The sequence below is a fragment of the Syngnathus typhle genome, linkage group LG6, assembly GCF_033458585.1.
Source record: "Syngnathus typhle isolate RoL2023-S1 ecotype Sweden linkage group LG6, RoL_Styp_1.0, whole genome shotgun sequence".
NCBI classification, from domain to species: domain Eukaryota; kingdom Metazoa; phylum Chordata; class Actinopteri; order Syngnathiformes; family Syngnathidae; genus Syngnathus; species Syngnathus typhle.
The window spans coordinates 15,440,630-15,462,734 of record NC_083743.1 but is presented as its reverse complement, the minus strand read 5'-3'; the positions used below and the strand labels follow the sequence as shown (position 1 = coordinate 15,462,734).

At 42.4% G+C, this 22,105-nt stretch overlaps 1 protein-coding gene across 1 annotated transcript in view; it reads right to left on the bottom strand.

The window, feature by feature from the left end:
- The window catches only part of fat3a (FAT atypical cadherin 3a), a 189,749-nt gene that overhangs the window by 76,922 nt on the left and 90,722 nt on the right, over positions 1 to 22,105 (bottom strand). Inside the window, exons 3-4 of the mRNA XM_061281270.1 lie at positions 17,338 to 17,664; positions 1,115 to 1,176 (exon numbers count right to left, since the gene is read on the bottom strand). Coding sequence (XP_061137254.1) covers positions 1,115 to 1,176; positions 17,338 to 17,664 — 389 coding nt within the window. The remainder of the gene's footprint in view (positions 1 to 1,114; positions 1,177 to 17,337; positions 17,665 to 22,105) is intronic.

The window sequence follows — 22,105 nt, the reverse complement described above, 5'->3', positions numbered from 1 at the left end:
GTCGTTGTGATTTTTACATGTGATTTGAACAAATGAGCCACTCTATGCAAACTAGCTTTGATTGTTAGTGGCGGTCGATCACCCTGATTGGCTTTTTGCAAACAAATCAGTGCATGACATAGCAACAGCAAAGAAAATGAACCTTTGCTGAAATTAGTTTTTGAAATGACTAGCCCGTGTGTCCTCATCAACACTGGCCATTACACGGACTTGGAAGGATTGGATATCTATGAAAATTCTTTGCAGGGGGCAGACATGTCTAGGATATTTGCTAGGTTCATTTAAAATCGTTCCCCTTATGAGTAATTTTTGGTCCCAAGACCGCACGACATACACGTACACACACGTACACACACCTGAAACAAGAACTACACACTGCTTTCACTCAACTCAACTGAGTCATGATGAGAAAGCCACTGCATGGCACAATTTATCATTAATCATGGGAGACCTGAGTTGATATAACTTCTCATTATTGTTAAAAGGGACCAGAATGGACTGACTGTCCTCAAACAAGCTCTATTACTAAGCTAATGAAAACCACATTGGGAAAAGCCATAGGGAGCAGAGGGGATAGAGCTGAGTATGTGCCGTAGATGAGATGGGAGAAGCCATTTGTTTTCATCAAAACCTTGGCAGCTTCTGAAATGGTGCAGGGCTAAATACCGGCAGCACAATGTCAACCATATGTCTTTTATTTATAAAGAAAGGGTCACCATTGTGAGTCCTGGGGTAACACAACAGGGGTGTTTCATTTAATTTTGGGGGTTTTAAGTTCATGCGATGTGAAATTGGATAACTGTATCTCAATGCCTCAAGTGGTTTGCCATGTTGAATCCTTACCAGTAATACTGATGGTGGATGGAACAGTTTTTAATTATATGTGTTAATAAATAAACCTTGTGTAATAATCATGGTTAAAAAGTGGGATATAAGTGAAATGGCATGTTAATAAACAGAATTTTTCACCCAATTAACTTTCTTTTAGCAAATGTGTTTTACGTTCGAAGATGCGGAGATGCGTGAATTTTATCCTCTGACATTTTAATGTCATTTTATGTATCAGTTGTATCCTATTTATGCGCTCATTATTTTGGTAAAAAAAAGTTCTCACCTCTAAAACATGTTCAGTTTGTTGTTCACGGTCCAGTTTTCTCGAGGTTGTTGTAATTAGACCTGAGACAGAAAACGAGAGAGAAAACATGAAGCTATAGTTTGTTTAAAGCACACACCAAAACCCATACAAGTGAACCAAATGTCTAAATTATAGTTGTTTTAACTTTTAATTGGACTGAAAGACATAAGGAAACAAGCTGTTTGAAAAAGAGGAGTTGATGTACATGAAACATAATTAACTGTATAAGCGATATAGTATCCCTAATAGTTGGACAACTACACATTTAGCTTAGCCCAGCTGATTAGTGTGAGAGTCAGGGTACACCATGGACCGGGCTATTGCTGTTTGGCAGAAAACACATGATTGCTATGAGAAGTTGTTGATGCAGTCATGTGGGTGTATTTGTGTTGTCCGATGTACCGTATCTAATGAAGCACACTAATTGATAAGTCTAGTATTTAGAAATAGGAAATGTCGAACCAGTCCCTCAGATAAACATTTAATGTCATATCAAGAGCAAGCCAAGACATGGCAATGTATACAGGTACGTATGTGCAAGACACACACACGACTAAGCTTCATTTTCAATTGTCCTGAGGCATTTCCATGTAATTTAAAATAGCATTTTTATTCATGCAAAATGTTCACTTTGAGTATGATTCTGAATGCAGACCTCCATGGTTAATCATTTTTATTTCCATGAATCATTACTCTTAACCGTCGAGCTCACATTGTGCGCACTTCATTGGCCCCTCTCACAGGTAGTGGGTCCATGGGAAGGGGGACCCATGATACCTTTTTGAGCTGAGCCCAGTCACCAGGCACTCGCCCTTTAGGGGCTGTGACCCACATAGGTATTCATCACAGGGGTCCTGAAGTCATGCTTTGTCAAAGACCTGTTTTCTGTGGGTGACCCTGCTAGAATTATAGTCCCAAACCACTTAGCTTCTAGGATCATTGTGACATTCATCCCTTCCACCATGAAGATGACTCTGGGAGGAGACTACCATCACCAGGAGAGTGATGAGATCCTGTCTCAAGTTGATGGGTCTGCAGTGATGCGGACTCTGTATTGGTCAGTCGTGTCTACATTCCCAACACCTATTAATAAACCTATAATAAACCTATTAACTTACATGGAAAACTAAAGTGAAGTTCATTGACACAATTTGCAGTCGTGACAATGAAGAAAAATGCTGTGAGGTGAACTCGACCTCTTTCTAATAGACAGTAAACAGTCGTCTTCAGTCAGCATCAAAGCCACATGATCTCTAACAACACAAGCATTATTATGGATCTAACAAACAAGTCCTCATTATTACGATACCGCAACCTTAAAATAACACCCCCAACAAAGAAATACAGAGTCCTATAATTTGATTCATGATTAGGGGTGTATTTGCGCACATTTATTTCCCTCACACACATTTCCACCATCTGCTGTAAAATGGTCGACGATAAAAGAGCACTAATTAAGACCAATACCATTCCTTTCACAACATCTTTGCTGGATGAATATTTCACCAGATAGTGTGACAACTTTACAAATCTAAACAAAAAATAACAAATAACAGTTCAAATGAAGGGCTTTTATCTCTTTAATGCAGTTTGGCTTTTTTTTTTTACCGTCACATACTGTAACTTACTGTAACATACTTGTAATAGATGAATATAGAGAAAATGAGAGAGAAAGAGAGGCCGATGGACACTAGCAATAGAAATGGAAATAGTGAGATAGAGAGATAGAAATAGAGCTAGAGAGAGACAGAAAGAGACAGAGAGAGTGCGCGCGAGAGAGATAGACCCAAAATGCACCAAAAAAATGAAGAAAAACTGAAATGTCCCTTTGATGTATACTTTAGGCTCTATTTCTGTGAATGGCATAAATCCTGTGCAACACGCTGTGTAACTTCACAGAAGTCTGCTTTTTGCTCTATGCCACCGCTCCTTGCATAGATCCAGGCTCCACCTGATGTGAACAGGATAAATGGCATAGAAAATTGATAAATCAATGGAAATCCTCATGAAACCAATGTAGACCTGCTTACAAGCGAGCAAAGAAAAGTATTTGCAGCATTGTTAATGTAACCCAATGAGAAAGCAACAATGAAAATATATCCCAGAAGAGACAGATTAAGAGTACAATAAAGTTGCTGTGTTGAATGATTGAAAATGATTGCTGTCAAACTGTTCACATTATACTTAAATGCTAATGCATATGTAGTGTTGTAGGGGAGATAATGTACAAGACATCTGAATGTAAAATGCATGACATGGATCTCCTCCATATAGTTCATTAGTTACTCACTTATCAATGTCTTGCGTGACAAAAACACATCTCCATATTCATGAGTTGCGCTTTGTGAACGTCAGCGCTGTATGTCACATACACAGATTAAATTCTGATTGTCCGCTGAAACTTCAAAGGAGCATGAAGAGTATTAATGTCAACGCTCTTGTTCTATAATCGACCCTGTGGTTGTCAGTGCCATCAGAAAAAGACACTACAACAGTGGCAGGCCATGCATTTGATACCTGGGCCTTTAATGGTGACTGATCTGACTTAATCGACTTATGGCTTTTCTATCGTGTTGTAATAATAACATTTAATACGATACAAAATCTGAATGAAGAATCACGCAACACAAATTACATTTATTTTATTTTATTTTACAACAGCTGTAGCTGTCACAATGAAACAGCCATAACCAATCACTAAAATAGTGTCTTCCTTTCCTACAGTGCTTTCTATATAATCTAGATCAGAGCTTGTCAACCGGTGGTCCGCGGACCCTCAAGTTTTCCATGGTGGTATTGCGGTAGGTCTGCGAAATTGGAAATAGAAAATAATTGTAAAATTTTTAAAAATAAAATGGGTTTATTATTTGGGCTTGATTTATTTTTCAGCTAATTTTGTGAATCATTTACCCATCCAAATTGTGTCAAATGTAGCTGAGATTCCCAAAATAGACATACAGATGCAAATAAATAGCCTGTATAGGTCTACCCTCCTTCAGTGAAAAATAAATAAATTGTATTACGCCAAAGCAGTGGTCCCCGAGTTGCTTTTTGGTTATAATGGTGGTCCCTTGGACAAAACCAGTTGAAATCCCCTGATCTCGATCACATCAGAATGAATATTTATCTGATAACCTGATAAAATATCATTTAAAAATACATTGGGCTTACCTAAGATGCTGATTATTAAATGTGTTAATGTGAGCGCATATATTGTGCGAGTTGAGCTTGACTTGTTCTGACCTACCAATTGGAATGCCACTATAGGGCCGCTAGCTAGCTCCATCCATTTTCTGTACCACTCGTCCCTACGCAGGTATGCTGGAGCCTATCCCAGCAGTCATTTAGCAGTAAGAGGGGGACATCCTGAACCGGTTGCCAGTCAATCGCAGGGCACACAGAGACAAACAACCGTACTTGCACTCACACCTACGGACTGCCAGTAATACCAGTGGACACCTACGGGCAATTTGGAGTGCTCAATCAACCTACCGTGCATGATCTTGGGAAGTGGGAGGAAACCGGGGCGCCCAGAGAGAACCCACGTGGGCACGGGGAGAACATGCAAACTCCACACAGGGAGAGCCCGAAGTGGAATCGAACCCTCTGAACTGTGAGGCTGATGTGCTAACCGTTAGCTGGCTCTCTGAGGCTGATTTGAAATCTGACTGGTTAAAGAAATAGCTTCAGGCTACACATACTGGAAGTGGTACAGCCAAGAAAAACGCAATCAAATTAAGAGAATACCAATGGACCGTTGAGAACAAATTAATGCCATTTTATGCAATAAATGTTAAGGTCGTAAATGTGGGTCATTGTTTCTGATAGATGTTGTAATAATAATAATAATTCATTAAATTTGTATAGCGCTTTTCAAGAACCCAAAGACGCTTACAGGGAACAAGGCAAGGACATACATGATCGGGGAGGAAACAATCGGATAAACTTAAGAAGAGGAAACCAGTTATGGATAGGGGAGGTCATAAGCTTGGGAGAAGAGGTAAGTTTTTAGACGGGACTTAAATATGGGGAGTGTGGGTGAGTCACAGACAGACTGGGGGAGAGAGTTCCAGAGTCGGGGTGATGTGCAGGAGAAGGCTCTGTCACCGAAGGATTTGAGTTTGGATTTTGGGACTGTCAGACGTGAAGTATTGGAGGATCGGAGGGGACGGTTGGGGCAGTAGGGGACAAGCAGGTCGGATAGGTAAGTGGGAGCCAGGTGGTGAAGGGCTTTGAAGGTGAGGAGGAGTATCTTGAAGATGATACGCTCCTTCATGGGGAGCCAGTGAAGAGAGTGGAGAACAGGATTGATGTGTTCACGGGACCGGGTGTGGGTAAGGAGGCGGGCAGCAGAGTTTTGGACTAGTTGAAGTGAGTGAGCAGTGATTCCAGTGAGAAGGGAGTTGCAGTAGTCAAGCCGGGATGAGATGAAGGCGTGGATGAGAGATTCAGCGGCAGGGAGAGAAAGGCAGTGCCGGATTTTAGCGATGCGTCGGAGGTGGAAGTAGGAGGTCTTGACAACTGAGCTAACATGAGGTTGAAAGGACAGTGTGGGGTTGAAAATAACGCGAAGATTGCGTGCCAGAGAGGAAGGAGTGATGTTTGAGGAGTCAATGGTGAGTGTGATGGAGCCAGTTTTATTAAGGGAGGATTTAGTGCCTATGAGGAGGAGCTCTGTTTTGTCACTGTTGAGTTTGAGAAAGTTGTGGGTCAGCCATGCTTTTATTGTAGAGATGCAGGTTTCAAGATGGGTGAGGGAAGGGTTACTGGTTGGTGTCGTACGTATATAGATCTGGGTGTCATCAGCGTAGCAGTGGAAGTCCAGATTGAGTTTGCGGATGACAGTACCAAGGGGAAAGAGGTAACAGATGAATAAGAGGGGGGCAAGAACTGAGCCTTGGGGGACCCCTTGTGTAACTGGGGAGAGGATGGATGTGTGACCGGAGAGAGAGATGAACTGGTTTCTGTTGGTGAGGTAGGTGGTGAGCCAGTCGAGTGCAGTGCCCTCAACACCTAGTTGGCGCAACCTTTGGAGGAGGATGGAATGGTTCACAGTGTCAAAGGCTGCGCTAAGGTCAAGTAGTAGTAGGATGTTGAGGGCTCCAGAGTCTGCAGAAATGAGGAGATCGTTGGTGACTTTAACTAGAGCTGTTTCAGTGCTGTGAAGTGGGCGGAATCCGGACTGGAAGGGTTCATAGAGGTTGTTGGACTGGAGATGGGTGTGGAGTTGGGCGGAGACAATGCGTTCAAGGGTTTTGGAAAGGAATGAAAGGTTGGAGATGGGACGGTAGTTGGAGAGGTTGAGTGGGTCCAAGGTGGGCTTTTTGAGGATGGGGGTTATGGCTGCAAGTTTATAGACAGTGGGAAAGTGTCCTAGGGATAAAGACTGATTAAAAAGAGTGGTGAGGTAGGGGAGGAGGACAGGGAGGCAGGCCTTAGTTAAGGTCGTTGGAAGAGGGTCAAGAGAGCAGGTGGTTGTCTTGGATGAGGTAATGATGTCTAGGATAGTGGAGGAGTCAACAAGAGAGAAGGCAGTGAGAGAGGGAAAGGGCGGGCGGTCAAGAAGGGGGGGCAGGAGGGCAGGGGAGGAGGAGTTATTGATGGTGTCGGTCAGAGAACTGTTGATTTGGGCGATTTTGTTGTTAAAGTTGACAAGGAAGGAGTTACAGAGGGCGGGTGAGGAGGGTGGCTTAGTGACAGGTGGCTGGAGCAATTTGTTGATGGTGGAGAACAGTATGCGGGGGTTTCGGTTGGTGTTATTAATGAGAGATGAGAAGTAAGCAGATTTGGCAGCAAGAAGAGCATCACGATAGGAGGAGATGTGTTGTTTAAAGGTTTCGGAATGTGAGGCGGGTTCTTTTGTAGAGGCGTTCGAGTTGACGGCCAGTTTGTTTCATGGTGCGGAGTTCCGGTGTGTACCAAGGGGCAGAGTTAGTGAATGTAACAGAGGAGGTTTTCCAGGGGGCTAGGGAATCAAGGGAGTCAGAAAGGATGTTGTTGAGCGTGGTGGCAAGGTCATCAGGGGAGGAAGAAGTGGGGTCGGAGGGAAGAGCAGAGGATAAGAGCTGGCAAAGCGTGATTGGGTTTACAGTCTTGATGTTGCGGTAGGAGATGGTGCGCTTTGTGGATTTATGAGGCGAGGGTAGAGGGGCGGAGAAGAGGATGCAGAGATGATCTGACAGTGGAAAGGTGAGAGGACGGGGGTTGGATGTGAGTGGAAAGGAGGAGCATACTATATCCAGAGTGTGGCCTTTGGTGTGGGTGGGGAAGTTGATGTGCTGGGTGAGATGAAAGCAGTCCAGAACGGAGATGAAGTCAGACGTCAGTGGAGCAGTTGGCTGGTCGATGTGGATATTGAAGTCACCGATTAGTAGGAGGCAATAGGAGACTGAGGATACGATGGTGAGAAGTTCAGAGAGTTCAGAGAGAAAAGACGGATGTGACTTGGGGGGGGGCGGTAGATAAGAACAGCAGTAGTAGAGTTGGGGAGGGAAAAAGCGAGATATTCAAAGGATGAAATAGATCGGAGGTTAAGGTCCAATTCAGTGATTGATAGGGACCGCTTATGGATGACAGCAATACCACCTCCTCGCCCAGAGAGGCGGGGTTTTGCGATGTAGCTGTAGTTAGACGGAGTGGCTTGGTTGAGAGAAAAATAGTCCAGGGGCTGTTGCCATGTTTCACAGAGAAGGAGCAGATCCAAATTATTGTCCAATATTAGTTCGAAAATAACTAGTGATTTGTTGGAGAGGGAGCGACAGTTCAGCAGTGCAAGGGTGATGGATGAAGGAGCGGGGGTGGGGGAACGGAGATTGTTGAAGTTCACAGTACGGAAGGTGGGGGTGACGGGGGGGCGAGAGTTAGTCCAGAAAGAGGGGATGGGTGAGCCATCAGGGAAATGTCGTTTAAAAGATAGTCCGGAGCTACGGTGGATGTAGCGGCGGAGGATCCCAGCCTTGCTGGCAGCTGAGGCAGCAGCAGCAGGGAGACGGTGATTATTGTTGAAATGATGAAGATCAGCAGCAGTGTAGACAAATGGACGAGAAGTTAGTGGAATGGAAGCCTGGAGTAGCAGAAGTGATAGTTCATGCAGGAGATGAGACGTGACAGCAGCAGGGAATAATCCAGATAAGATGGTAGAAATGGCTAGTAGCTGGTTAACTAGAAGTTGGTAGGCAGTGAAATGCATGGAAGCAGCAGTGGACCGAGTCGTGATGTTGATGGAGTGGGTGGTGGTGTTGGTCAATCCCGACTGTACCCGTGCAAACGGCACGCCCAAGTGTGTCATGGCGGCACACAGCCGAGCCACGACCGGCGAGCTCGCAGCGAGCGGGTGCTCTCCCCCGAGGACGCCGGCCAAGTGGCCAGCAAGTTGGGTTGGAGCCGTTTGCCGAGCCAAGAGCAAGCAGCTACAGGCTCAGAGCCGGGAGGTAGGAGGGTCCGGTGGTGGGTTGGCTAGCTGGCTAGCGTAGCTCGTAGTCAGAGGGAGCGGGATCGGAGAGGTGCGAGCAGAGCTCCAGAGATACGCGGTGGGCAGGAGAAAAGGCGAGAAAATAAAAGAAAAACGGGCACACTTAAAACGGGAAACACAAAACAGATGGGGGACAAACAAGTAGCAGACACGGTACGGGGTAGAAGCGGCAGTCAACAGTCCAGACGCCAGCGTTGCTCTAACCCGGAAGACAAGAAAAGGGGGGCGGGGCTGCTTGTAGTAGAGCAAATCAAGCAATTCAAGTGCTTAATGCCGCAAAAAAAAAAAAACTGAAGAAATACAATGCTCCTGCTTTTTCTGACCGTTATAGAAACATATACAGGTCCTGAAACTTAACAATAATCTATTCAATACAGAATAATGTGATTTGGTGGTACAGGAAAATATTATTAACCAGGAACTCTGAGAGCAACAGAAGACGGAAGAATGATGAGTGTGGAAAAAAGTAGGAGGGATGGAATGTAAAGGAGGAGGCTTGTGTGTGGGTCTGAGAAAGAGAGAGTGACTTGATTACCATATAGATGCGTGCACTGAAGAAGTCTGTGCAGTAAATGAATGGCTGAACGCTGCCACAAAATCTACAATTTACTTGAGCAAAAATAAGAAACAAGCCAACAGCAAAGTATAAGAAAGGTCATGGAAAATAAAACACTGGCATCAGAATCAAATCGCATTCTCCTCTACCCATACAATATCAGCCATTTCAAGAATATATGGAATCTGATTAGTCAAATGAAAAAAAATCCAATGACTCGGATGTCTGTCATCTCTGGTTGACACAAGAAAGCACCCTCTGGGAAATCAATACAACTGTTGTACGGTTTCTTGCACAACCATGTTGTGGATGTCATTTTTCAACCGGCTTAGAAATGAATAATGAATACTATAATTTCAAACAGTGCACGCTTGAGTTGAAATGAAGGCATTTTAATACATGGAACACAAATCTGCCATAGTAAAAAACGGTGCAACCAAATGTACTGGTCGTAGTGATCATTATAGAATAAATATGAATAATATATTAGATGAAATAAATGTCTTCAACACAAGCTTATACTTCTGTACTCCCCTCCTTACTTGTTGAAGAGTCCCTGCTAAGGTCTCTGAGACCACTGTTACAACCTTTCTGTCCTTGTCCAGTGCATCTGTGAAGTGTTTACAGTGTTTCACATTATTACCTCCTCATCACAAAATGAATGAACGTTTTTTCCTCTCAGAATACTACACACACCTCATCATGACGGTTTAAAAAAAAGTGTATACTACATGCAAAATCATTAACCGACTTTCCTCAAAATACTACTAAAGACACCTCATCATGATAATGTAGAAAAACAATTACTAATAATGTACTACTTGCAAAATCATTAGAAAAAATGACATTTTTTGCTCAATATTTTGGCAGTATTTACAGCTTTTGATGCCTAAAGCTTATCACATCACTTTGCCCCATTCCTCTTTGGAGCACCTCTCAAGCTCTATCAAGTTGGATTGAGAGTGTCAGTGCATGGCCATTTTCAGAACTCTCCAGAGATGTTTGAGAGAGTTCCTAACCACTATGGCGCGGGTTTTCATCGAGGATGTCTCTGTACCTTACAAAATTTATATTTCCCTCAATCCTGATGAGTTTTCCAGTTCTATCATAATGCTGCATCACCATGCTCATGTCAAGTTGCACAGTAGAGGACTCAAAAGCAGGAAGGCAGGACAAACTGAACAAAATAATTTGACAAAAAAACACCAGCAGGATTACTATGGAAAATTCTAATTAAAAAAGACTAGCAAAGTTCCGAAAAGACAAAAACTTAAAGTACCAACAAAACTCGAAAACACTAACAATTCAACAGGACTGTAAGAAACCAGGGAACTAAACTGAACTACACTGAGAAGACAACAAGAATCACCTAGACAAGACACAAAGGGTTGGAGGGACCTGATTGCTTAACAAAAGGGACCAGGTTTGCAAGCATCGGTGGAAACCAAAGACCCAACACGCAAGCCAGACCAAGAAAACAAACTATAACCGTATATACAATCTAGGCAAAACAAGTCATGAAATCTTCACTGTCAGGATAATATTGGTCCGATGATGAGCAGTGCATGGTTTCGTCCAAAGATAATGCCTGGCATTGAGAATAAAGCGCTGATATAAAATAATCACTAAAAGTAAACATATTAGAGAGGGAAGTCTGAGCGTCCCTCCTAAAGCTGCTGCCCCCGCGACCAGACCCCGGATAAGCGGAAGAAGATGGATGGATGGATGGATGGATGGATGGATGGATGGATGGATGGATGGATGGATGGATGGATGGACTAAACATATTATATCATGAATAGACAGGACCACCACCAAAAAAGGCTAAGATGCCAGATTGCGCATACCTCAAAAACAAACAATAGCTAAGAGGGTGTCTAATCAGTGCCTATTTTCTTCCAAATAAATCTATTGTGTCAGAGGAGACAAATTTTCTCCCGAATAAATCGACTGTATCGGAGGAGAAAATCGCTGGACAATCAGTCAGTCGCAGAGTACATGCTATATACAAACAGACAACCTTTCACTCCCAGATTTAGACTGTCTTTGAGTGGGTGCTGAACCAACACTCCCTGCACCAATGTCAGGCAAAGAAATATTCATCTCAACTGCAAATGCTGCTGTGGAAATCATCAAAGTGTGCAGAGTACAAAATTTGCTAAGAATACTTGGTTAGTACTGCCATTAACATTACATTATCCTAAGTTATACTAATGCAGGCCTGGCCAACCCGCAGCTCTTGAGCCGCATGAGGCTCTTTGCCTGGTTTCATGCGGCTCTTTTACTTTCATATCAGCATTTGTGTTTGTGTTTTTTTTTGTGCATGTTCGCTTCGCTTGAGTTCAATATGGTATTTTCGGCGAACGCAGATATATTGGGATAAAACAATTTGAACACATCTTTAATTCCTTAAAGGCATTTCATTCCATGACGTGAAATTCCACAAAGCAGGAGGGGCAAACCCATTCGAGTAATCAATTAGTGTCAATTTCGCTCTCAAATGCACAGCTAAACGAAAATATGAAGATGAACACAGGACATTTTTAACAGAGTGGGAAAGTTTTGCTTTTTTTGCTGAACGTAATGGCAAGCCATTCTGCCTGATATGTCAAACATCATTAGCGCATTTCAAAGCTTCGAATTTTCAGCTCACTCCATGCTAACATCGATAAGGACTTTCCAAAAGGGACTGAATTTCGCAAGCGCAAGTTGGACACTTTGAAAAGTCAGGCAGAAACATTGCATGGGCTAAAAAGCCATACAATGAAGGGGAGTTTGTTAAACAATGCCTCAGTGACGTTGAAATCTTGTCTCCTGAAAACGACAAACTAAAATGAATGGTATCAGACATCCGACTGTCCCGCCACATTGTTGAACACAGATTCAACATTCTATTCTATTCTATGCCCTGGAGTGGTCGGCACATAAAGAGAAAGAGCTTTTCCATTTTACATTCGCCTACTTGAGTGTGCTTGAATCAACAGTACCTACATAGAATTCAGGCAAGTGAACTGAGACACCATCACTGTTCCCAGGTAAATTGAAAATATTCTCTTATAATCAACGATTCGATTTGTTCAAAGTAGGTGGCCAAGGCTCAGGTCAACAGCTTCACAGGGCTGCACTAATTGCTATGTATGTACATGAGTCATGTCCTTGTTACAGCCTGCCAGCAGCTATAATGACAACATAAAACTCTGAGTGCACGGAGGAGTACTGAAGAGAAATAAAGTTTGAGAGATTTGCAAGTGGATGCAATAAACCAACAGAGTGTAAGACAGGCAGAACACGGATAGGATGCAAAGACAACAGTAAACGCTAAATCAGAGAGAATGAATGATCCTGATTTCAGGCTGATGCGATGAACTATAAATCCCTCATCAATGTTTCATGATGAGTGATCAAATATTCAAGACCTGCCATCAAGAAGAGAGACGGTCAAATGGGTGTGGAAAGAAATGCACAGTCTATGTGGAAAATGCCAAGAAAATGAACACAATATTATCCCATATGAATCATTTGAGATGCAAATGCATTGGATATACAAGTAATTCAGTATATTGCGTGTAAAGGGATTTGTAAAAACAAAATATATGTACAACTTGACCATTACACAAACAGGAACTGAATATAGAGGAAACTAAAAGATTTGGGAACAAACCATAGTTTCTTCCTTTTCCAGTTTGCAACAAAAACAGATTCATCTATACCTTCTACAAGATAATAGAGTGTGCCCCTGGGTATTTCCTCCATTCAGTGAAAATATATATTTTTTTGTGAGGTCCAAGGTCCCTATTGTTGAATTTAAAGGCCTCGGTTTACAAACTAGCTCCAATTGCAGACATGGTTTGGTCAGGGGCAGTGTTTTGAAACAGAGTGGCAGTGGACGTACTGACACCCATTTTTTGGACAAAGTCTGCTTAATTTGACCAATTGCATTGTCTTTTTTTGCTTCCACGTACTCCCTGCAATGTGCTCACATACTCGTCATTGCTTTTTGGTGCAATTACTGGGTTTTACGACTGTGTGAGTGGTCTCTGAACACCCCCCCAGTGTCGTGCCAAACACCAGACTTCCAGGGAGGACACTTCAGCTGAGTGTGGCCGTTTAAAGCACCTCCTTTTCGGATATGCGGCAGAGGTGGTACCCCATACGTGGACTTCATGTGAGGCAAGTGAATCCTTACCACTTTAAAATAACTGTAGAACAACGTATGAACAATTCAGCTTCCATAAAGCCTCTTGGAACATGCCGTGTTTGCATACGTTGGTAACTGATGAAAGGAAATCGACAGACGTGACAGGGCACTTCAGCTGCAGAGAGACTGCTCATTTCACTTAAATCGGCCACGGAGAGTTAACCGATTGTCTGCACAATGATTTTCAATGGGGAAATCATCAACCATAATCAACCAAGACATGGAGGGGGGAGGGGCTATTCCTCATTAAAAGTGGCCGTCTTTAAAGGCATTTGTTGTTTTTTTATTTCTCTAAAATGAATGTGATAAAATATAAAATGCAAACTTTTTTTTATTTTGCTGATAAAAAAAAATACATATATAATCTGGGCTAGTTAGTGAGAAATTAACCATACTCGCTCTACCGTCCCTTTAAGTGGGGTAGGTTTTTGTGCACAGGAATTGGAAAAAAAATCCACAAAATTGGAAGCATTGAAGCATATCCCTGTCACGACTCGTCCCCGGTCGTTTTATTATGTGTATATGTTGCCATGGTTTCTGTTCATGTCGCCCCTCCCCTCCTGTGTCTGCTCGCAATCTATGTACCGTAATTTTCAGACTATAAATCGCGGTTTTTTTCATAGTTTGGGGGGGGGGGGGGCGACTTATACTCAGGAGCGATTTATATACATATATATGTTTTTTTTCACTTTTTTGGGCATTTTATGGCTTGTGCGATTTATACTCCGGTGCGATTTATAGTCCGAAAATTACGGTAATCGCCGTCACCTGCCTCTCGTTACCTGTCACGTATTTAAGTCCTGTCTGCGGGTCACCCCCCTGTCGGATTATTTCATGTCTTTCTGTTCATGTCTCTGTCTTTCTGTTCTGTTTCTGTTAGCCAGCCCTGTCAGTCAGTCCTGTTGTTGTTGTTTTGTTAGGCCGTTATGTTAGTTTGTTCGTTGTCTGTTCCCCTTCATCCTTTATTCCAACACCCCTTTCCCTCAATAAACCCTGGCCCAAGCTGCATTTGGTCACCCTGCTCCATTCCGATCCGTGACAATCCCAAAAAATATCATACTGAACTAACATAAGAGAAAAGAGAAAGAGTGGTCTTGCTCAACACCTAATCCCTGGGCGATAATTTGAATGAATGCGGTATATTTCTTGTAAAAGGAACTGCACTTGTAGATGGTTTAAAGTAGGCTGGTATAAAGTGAGCACTTGGAGACCGCCTTGAACCCCTGATCTTGCATCGGTGTGCCCCCGCCACACACACACCAATTGTGCCATGGCCTTTTAAAATGATCTTGATAATATAAATATCAGCGATGGGACCAAGTCACACATGTGCAAGTCTCAAGTCTTAACCTTCAAGTCTCAAGTAAGTCCCAAGTCATTTTTCTCTTGGGCAAGTCAAGTCAAGTCGTCCTTAAAGAGGTCAAGTCAAGTCCTTAAATAGGTCAAGTCAAGTCTAAGTCAAGTTAACTGTAGTTTTTATTTATTAACTTGCTCCATATCAAGTCATATTTACTTAATTCAGTTTCATCATCATATTCATTGCATTAAAGCTATATATACACACACCAATTTAGATAAATGAAAAGCACTTACTTGACAGAATGGCTTTTCAGATGACGGACAAAGTTTGAAGTTGTCGTCTGGCTGTCCGAAATGTTTTTGTTGCATATCTCGCACTGTGCTGTGCATCTTTTGCCGTCATAAAAGTAATTGCAATAGCCGAAGATGGTGACTCGCGGTACCGCTCCCGCTGACATGTTTGCGCGTGTCTGATATAATGGGACGTGATTCTCCAATAAACACGTTCGCTAGGTAGAGAGGGCACGACTGATTGATTGACAGGGTCGTGATCCAATCATGACAACGCCATTCTCAGCCTGCGCTCCTACCGTGTTATCGATATTATTTTTTTAAAATGTATTATTAATTTTATATTCAAACTGAAAACATGAACTAAATAACACTGAAGTCATTCAAGTCATCCTGTCTCAAGTCAAGTCAAGTCCCGAGTCTTTAACTTCCAAGTCCAAGTCGAGTCTCAAGTTTTTTCATTTTTTGTCAAGTCAAGTCACGTCACAAGTCATCAAAACAGCGACTCAAGTCGACTCGAGTCCAAGTCACAGTGACTCGAGTCCCCATCTCTAATAAATATAAATAAAATAAAATGATACTAGTATTACCGTATTGGCCCGAATATTAGACGGTGTTTTTTGCATTGAAATAAGACTGAAAAAGTGGGGGTCGTCTTACATTCGGGGTCTAGACATTATACTCAATACTAGATGGCGCCATATACAGATATTTTCAAAGCGAATGCTGAACTTAACTCCCCAGGCCAAAGCGAACCCCTGTCACGAAGAATAAAAATAACGATAGCAGTTTGCATTATTTTATTGCAATGTTTTTCTTTATTCAGATTTGTTTCAAGACTACAGTTACAGTTAGCCTTTACTTTGATGGCTAATGCAGTTATTGCAATTTTGTTGTTTTATCACAGTAGATTGCTTTATTTACATTTCAAAAACCAGAAGCCATTCATTTACAAATGTGATTGCACGTTAGTTTAGATTTAAATGTTCAGATATTAAAATGTGATAGACAGTTTTTGCATGATTTGAATGAGGCAAAATAACATGCCTTTTCTCTCGAATATATTATGGGTTTTTTTCAGATGTACTGTAATTATTTTCTGTATAAAAATTTAATTTGGTGTTCAAAAAGTATTTTTTCTTTTTTCTTATAATCAGGGTCGTTTTATATTCTGGCCAATACGGTAATATTGCAACAATGTATTCAATAAAGTGATTTCTACACTTATTTAGAGGATGTAGGGCACACACCCTGTTGTCATATGAATGAAATATGACATCCTCCACCATCCATGAACGTATCAGCAAAGCACAGAATCTGTCAGCCTTGCTTGGATCAAATCCACCAAAATCATGTTATACTCCTCGCGCTACAATTTAGACCTGGTTTCACTTGGTCTAAAGTATAGTATATAAAGTATAGTCTACCTTCTGTCACCAAACTGTCATATGTGCCAGAGACATTTAAACAAAAATACACTCGGTCTCCCGGATTGCCTGGCGTGGTGCATTATGATCTGCCAAATTCCCAAACACTGTAAACTAGACTTGCCCCGGCATACAAATAAAAGTGCGTCAGTTTCTACGCATGTGTGCCTGAGTGACTTTGTCACACTTTGTTCAATCAGATTATGTCCTGTATAGTAACCAAAAAGATATCCTTATTTTGATCTTTTATTCCAGTATTAGTCCTCATACTTTATTCCCAACAGCTCTTATTTTTGGGTTCTGTAGGCAAAGCAATTGTAAGAATCAAATAATCTGTTACAGTAATTTATTCCATGTTTCCAAATTTAATTCTGATTATTTAAATCATGAAAATGTTCACATCACTGCCTGTGTTGATGAAGGATGGGTACAGCTAATATGAATGAATAAATAAACGGAAGCAAAAGAAAATGATAAGTGGAAGCAAGCGACAATGAGATTCATCATGTTTGAGTTACAGAAAGACAGCTCAGTCCTTTCTGCTTCTGCTTCAGCAATCAACTGCTTCCCTGATCTCTTCATTTGTAAACTCGTCTTTTTTTTCAGATTAGCCATTTTCCTTTTTCTGACAAGATTTATATGTTCAGTTTTCACCTCGAAAGAATGTCTTTTGTGAAATCATTCTCTACAGTGACATGCCTCAAGTGAGCAAAGTGTACATGTGCCAAGTGAGCAAAGTGTACATGTGCCAATCTTTAGAAATGTATCAAATTGATTCTTAATACTAAGATGAACATTCTGTGCATGTGGGTGGAAACTGTTTAAATGGGTGTCAGTCATTACTGGCATCGGAGAATGATAAGAGGTGTCTGTCAAATCAAGTCACGGCTAATGGAAAATTCAGCACATTTCTTTTCATCATTTATCAAGTAATTATGGCTAGCAAAAATAATTACTGACCAGTCCGAGGGTTGATGGTGAAGAAATTCTGCGGGTTTCCGCTGATGATGCGGTAGTTGAGCCGATCAGTCGATGATGCGTGTGGTGTGGCGTCGGGATCCTGGGCTTGGATTTGGACCACAGAAAAATCTCGAGGAGAGTTCTCTGGTATTGATGGCCTGTACAGCGGCTCAGACGTCAGGGGGGCATTGTCGTTTACATCCTCCACTTGGATGAATACTTCAATTGTGCCAAACTGAGGGACCACACCATGGTCACTGGCATACACTGTTAGCCAATAGGAGTCCTTGGTCTCGCGATCTAGCATGTCTGTTGTGTAGATCACTCCTGTTAGAGGAAGAAAAAAAGGTGACAGTCAGACCACAATATTTTATGTTAAAGCAAGACTGCAAGATTTGACTTGAGAAGGTATATTTTTGTTATTCATCCTAATCCATACAGTATGGTGTTCAAAAGCACCCCCAATATAATCAATATTGTTTGTTCAATATTATTTGTATTCCAGTTGGAATGCAATGCTCATAGAGGCTTTTACGTATTTGCTTGAGAGTGACACAATATAATACTATAAATACGTGTAATGAATGGTGTTTGTCTGTTTATCTGTATTTTTATGCTTTCAATTCCACAGGTGTTATGAAAGCACAGTTTGAATCATTTATGGCCCACACTAGGATCTGAAATACAGTTCCAACTATGAAAACTGCAGATGTGTTGTGCACATAAAACATTCAGTAGGAACAAATGCGGCAAACAAACTGCTATAAATCAAGTATACCACTGTGGTGGAGTATTTTATGTTAAAATACCTTTGTTGTATGTGTTTTCTACATCATTATCCCAGAAAGTCCAAATCAAGCACATTCCGCATAATGCCATACTAATTGAGTCACTGTCACACACTTTATTTATAATTCATAGTTATAGGAGAATGGCGTACATCATGTTAGATTTAAAGCTGCTAAACCCAAAAGAAACAGTCGCATCAGCACCACCTCTCAGGTGTGACTCTGGCAATTTTCCTCGAGCAGGCCTCAGTCTGTTAGTCACTCGTCCTCAAGACACAATTTATGACTGACCCCCTTGAGGGTGTGCACCCATCCTTATACACTGTACTTTATTCACTTCTCACCCATAACTATAATGGTTTTGTGGAACCAAGTCATCACAATTGTCTTGAGTAATCCTTTAGCAATGCAGCCTGAACCTAGACTTGCTTCCTCTCTCCTCGCCATCTCAAGCTGCTCACATCCATGTGTTGTTTAGGTACGTGTCAAATTTACAATATATCCCATCCAGTAGTAGATAGTGCTTCTTTGTATTACGTATATTTATTGTATGACACCACAGTGGTTGAGTGGTTAGGACATCTGCTTTACATTGCTGAGGTTAAAATCTCAAGTCCCGCTTTCCAGTATGAAATTTGCATGTGCCCATGCAAATTTCCTGCAGGTACTCCAACTTCATCCAACATTCCCAAAATATGCTTCTTAGGTTCATTGAAGACTAAATTGCCTCTGAGTGTGAATGTTTCAATGTGTGAATGTGTGAATGGTATGTGCCCTGCAAATGACAAGCAACCACTCAAGAATGTATCCTGGCTCATTTCATTTAGAATAGATTTATCTTAGAAGTATAGAAAATTGATGGATGGGATGGATGGATATCAAATGTATTTTACCAATGTGTTTAGTAATATTACTAGTGGTCCCAAAAACCTGTGTGGTACGATGTAAAAGCTGCAACAACGTCAAGTTCAGTTGTACTACTTGTAATACCGTGATATGTCTCCCTATTTCTCTCTCTGTAATGTCACATTGTTTTTAATAACAGCTGAGCAAAGGTCAAAACTGTACCATCCAGCCAAATAAAACATGCTCAAACTGGGTTATTTACAATGACACATTTTGCATCTTCAGCAGTATGCTAAAAATTCTTCACGCACTTCATTCAATCAGTGAATGAGTAAAACCAAGCCTGGCTCTGAGTTGTCAGTTCATTGTCTATTCTTCAGTCATGCCTCACTTCCATATTTTTAATTTGCTAGCACTGTAATCTCTTTCTTGCCTGTTGTTATTTTTTTAATTTAATTTATTTTTTATTTTTATTTTACTGCCTGTGTGTTGTGGATGATGAAAACATTTTAGCCCTTCCCTGCCTCCACTTCTGCCTGTTAACTGCAGCTGGGTCTATAATGCTAACGTGAGTCTGTAAAAGTCAAACAAAATATTATTTTATGAGAGTCATCCTTTTTATCTTGTCATTTACTATAAATAAGATACATGTCAAAGCCAGTGCAATCTCTAACCTCAGCACGTGTGCAGTCGGTGGCTTGAATGTGTCACTGCTCATATGTGCCACCTCTCTTCATCGCCTTTAAGAATAAGGTCTGTCAGACGTATGCAAGTGCTTGGTAAGCGCTAATTATATTTATATATATCCGTATGTGTATATATATATATATATAAAAAAAAAATTCCCCTCTCACCCTCCGCGGGTGGTCTCCCACTCCAAGCTCGGGTCCTCTACCAGAGGCCTGGGAGCTTGAGGGTTCTGCGCAGTATTTTGGCTGTTCCTAGCACTGCACTCTTCTGGACTGAGATGTCTGATGTTGTTCCTGGAATCTGCTGTAGCCACTCCTCCAGTTTGGGGGTCACTGCCCCAAGTGCCCCAATGACCACGGGCACCACCGAGGCCTTCACTTTCCAGGCCTTCTCAAGCTCTTCTTTGAGGCCCTGGTATTTCTCTAGCTTCTCAAGTTCTTTTTTCCTGATGTTGCCATCGCTTGGTATTGCTACATCCACTACAACGGCCTTCTTCTGTTGTTTATCCACCACCACAATGTCCGGTTGGTTCGCCATCACCTTCTTGTCAGTCTGGATCTGGAAGTCCCACAGGATCTTGGCTCGCCCATTCTCTGTCACCTTAGGGGGTGCTTCCCACTTTGAACTTGGGGCTTCCAGTCCATACTCTGCACAGATGTTCCTGTACACTATGCCAGCCACTTGGTTATGACGTTCCATGTATGCTTTCCCTGCTAGCATCTTACACCCTGCTGTTATGTGCTGGACTGTCTCAGGGGCCTCTTTGCACAGCCTGCACCTTGGGTCTTGTCTGGTGTGGTAGATCTTGACCTCTATTGCTCTGGTGTTCAGAGCCTGTTCCTGTGCAGCCATGATGAGTGCCTCTGTGCTGTCCTTCAGTCCAGCTTTTTCCAGCCATTGGTAGGATTTCTTGATGTCAGCCACTTCACTTATCTGTCGATGGTCCATCCCATGTAGGGGTTTGTCCTCCCATGATGGTGTCTCTAGCCACTCCTCCTCTGTTTGCCATTGTCTGAGACATTCACTGAGCACGACATCCGTTCGGGCCTTTTCCTTGATGTACTCATGGATCTTGGCTGTTTCATCCCGAACAGTGGCTCTCACACTCAGTAGTCCTCGGCCTCCTTCTTTGCGGCTAGTGTACAGTCTCAGGGTGCTGGACTTAGGGTGGAACCCTCCGTGCATGGTTAGGAGCTTCCGTGTCTTGTCATCTGTGGTCTGAGTCTCTTCCTTTGGCCATCTTATTATTCCTGCAGGGTATCTGATGACTGGCAGGGCGTAGCTGTTTATTGCCCGGATCTTGTTCTTGCCATTTAGCTGACTTCTGAGGACTTGCCTTACTCGTTGTAGGTATTTGGCTGTGGCTCCTCTCCTTGTGGCTTCATCGAGGTTGCCATTTGCTTGTTGGATACCAAGGTACTTGTAGCTGTCCTCAATGTCTGTTATTGTTCCTTCTGGGAGTGAGACCCCATCTGTATGGACTACCTTCCCTCTCTTTGTCACCATGCGACCGCACTTCTCTAGTCCGAATGACATTCCAATGTCTGTGCTGTAGATCCTGGTTGTGTGGATCAGTGAATCGATGTCTCGCTCGCTCTTGGCATACAACTTTATGTCATCCATGTATAGGAGGTGACTGATGGTGGCCCCATTTTTGAGTCGGTATCCGTAGCCAGTCTTGTTGATTATTTGGCTGAGGGGGTTCAGACCTATGCAGAACAGCAGTGGGGACAGAGCATCTCCTTGGTATATGCCACATTTGATGGAGACTTGTGCAATTGGCTTGTAATTGGCCTCAAGGGTTGTTTTCCACAGTCCCATCGAGTTTGCAATGAAGGCTCTCAGGTTCCTGTTGATGTTGTACAGTTCCAAGCATTCAGTGATCCATGAGTGTGGCATGGAGTCGTAGGCTTTCTTGTAATCAATCCAGGCAGTGCACAGGTTGGTGTGTCGAGTCTTGCAGTCTCGGGCGACTGTTCCGTCAACCAGCAGCTGGTGTTTGGCTCCTCTGGTATTGCTGCCTATGCCTTTCTGTGTTGTGCTCATGTATTGAGCCATGTGCACACTTATCTTAGCCGCTATGATGCCTGACATGATCTTCCATGTTGTAGGGAGACAAGTTATTGGCCTATAGTTGGATGGGACTGTACCCTTCGTGGGATCCTTCAGGATCAGGATTGTGCGTCCTTCAGTTAACCATTCGGGGTGAGTTCCAACTTTTAGTAGCTGGTTCATTTGTTCTGCTAGGCGCTCATGGAGTGCAGTGAGCTTCTTAATCCAGTAGGCATGGATCATATCTGGCCCGGGTGCTGTCCAGTTCTTCATACCTGAGACTCTCTTTTGGATGTCTGTCACAGTGATGGTAACTGGGTTCTGCTCAGGGTGGTTGCTGTGGTCTTCTCTTAGAGAGACTAGCCATTGTGCCTCCCTGTTGTGTGATGTGT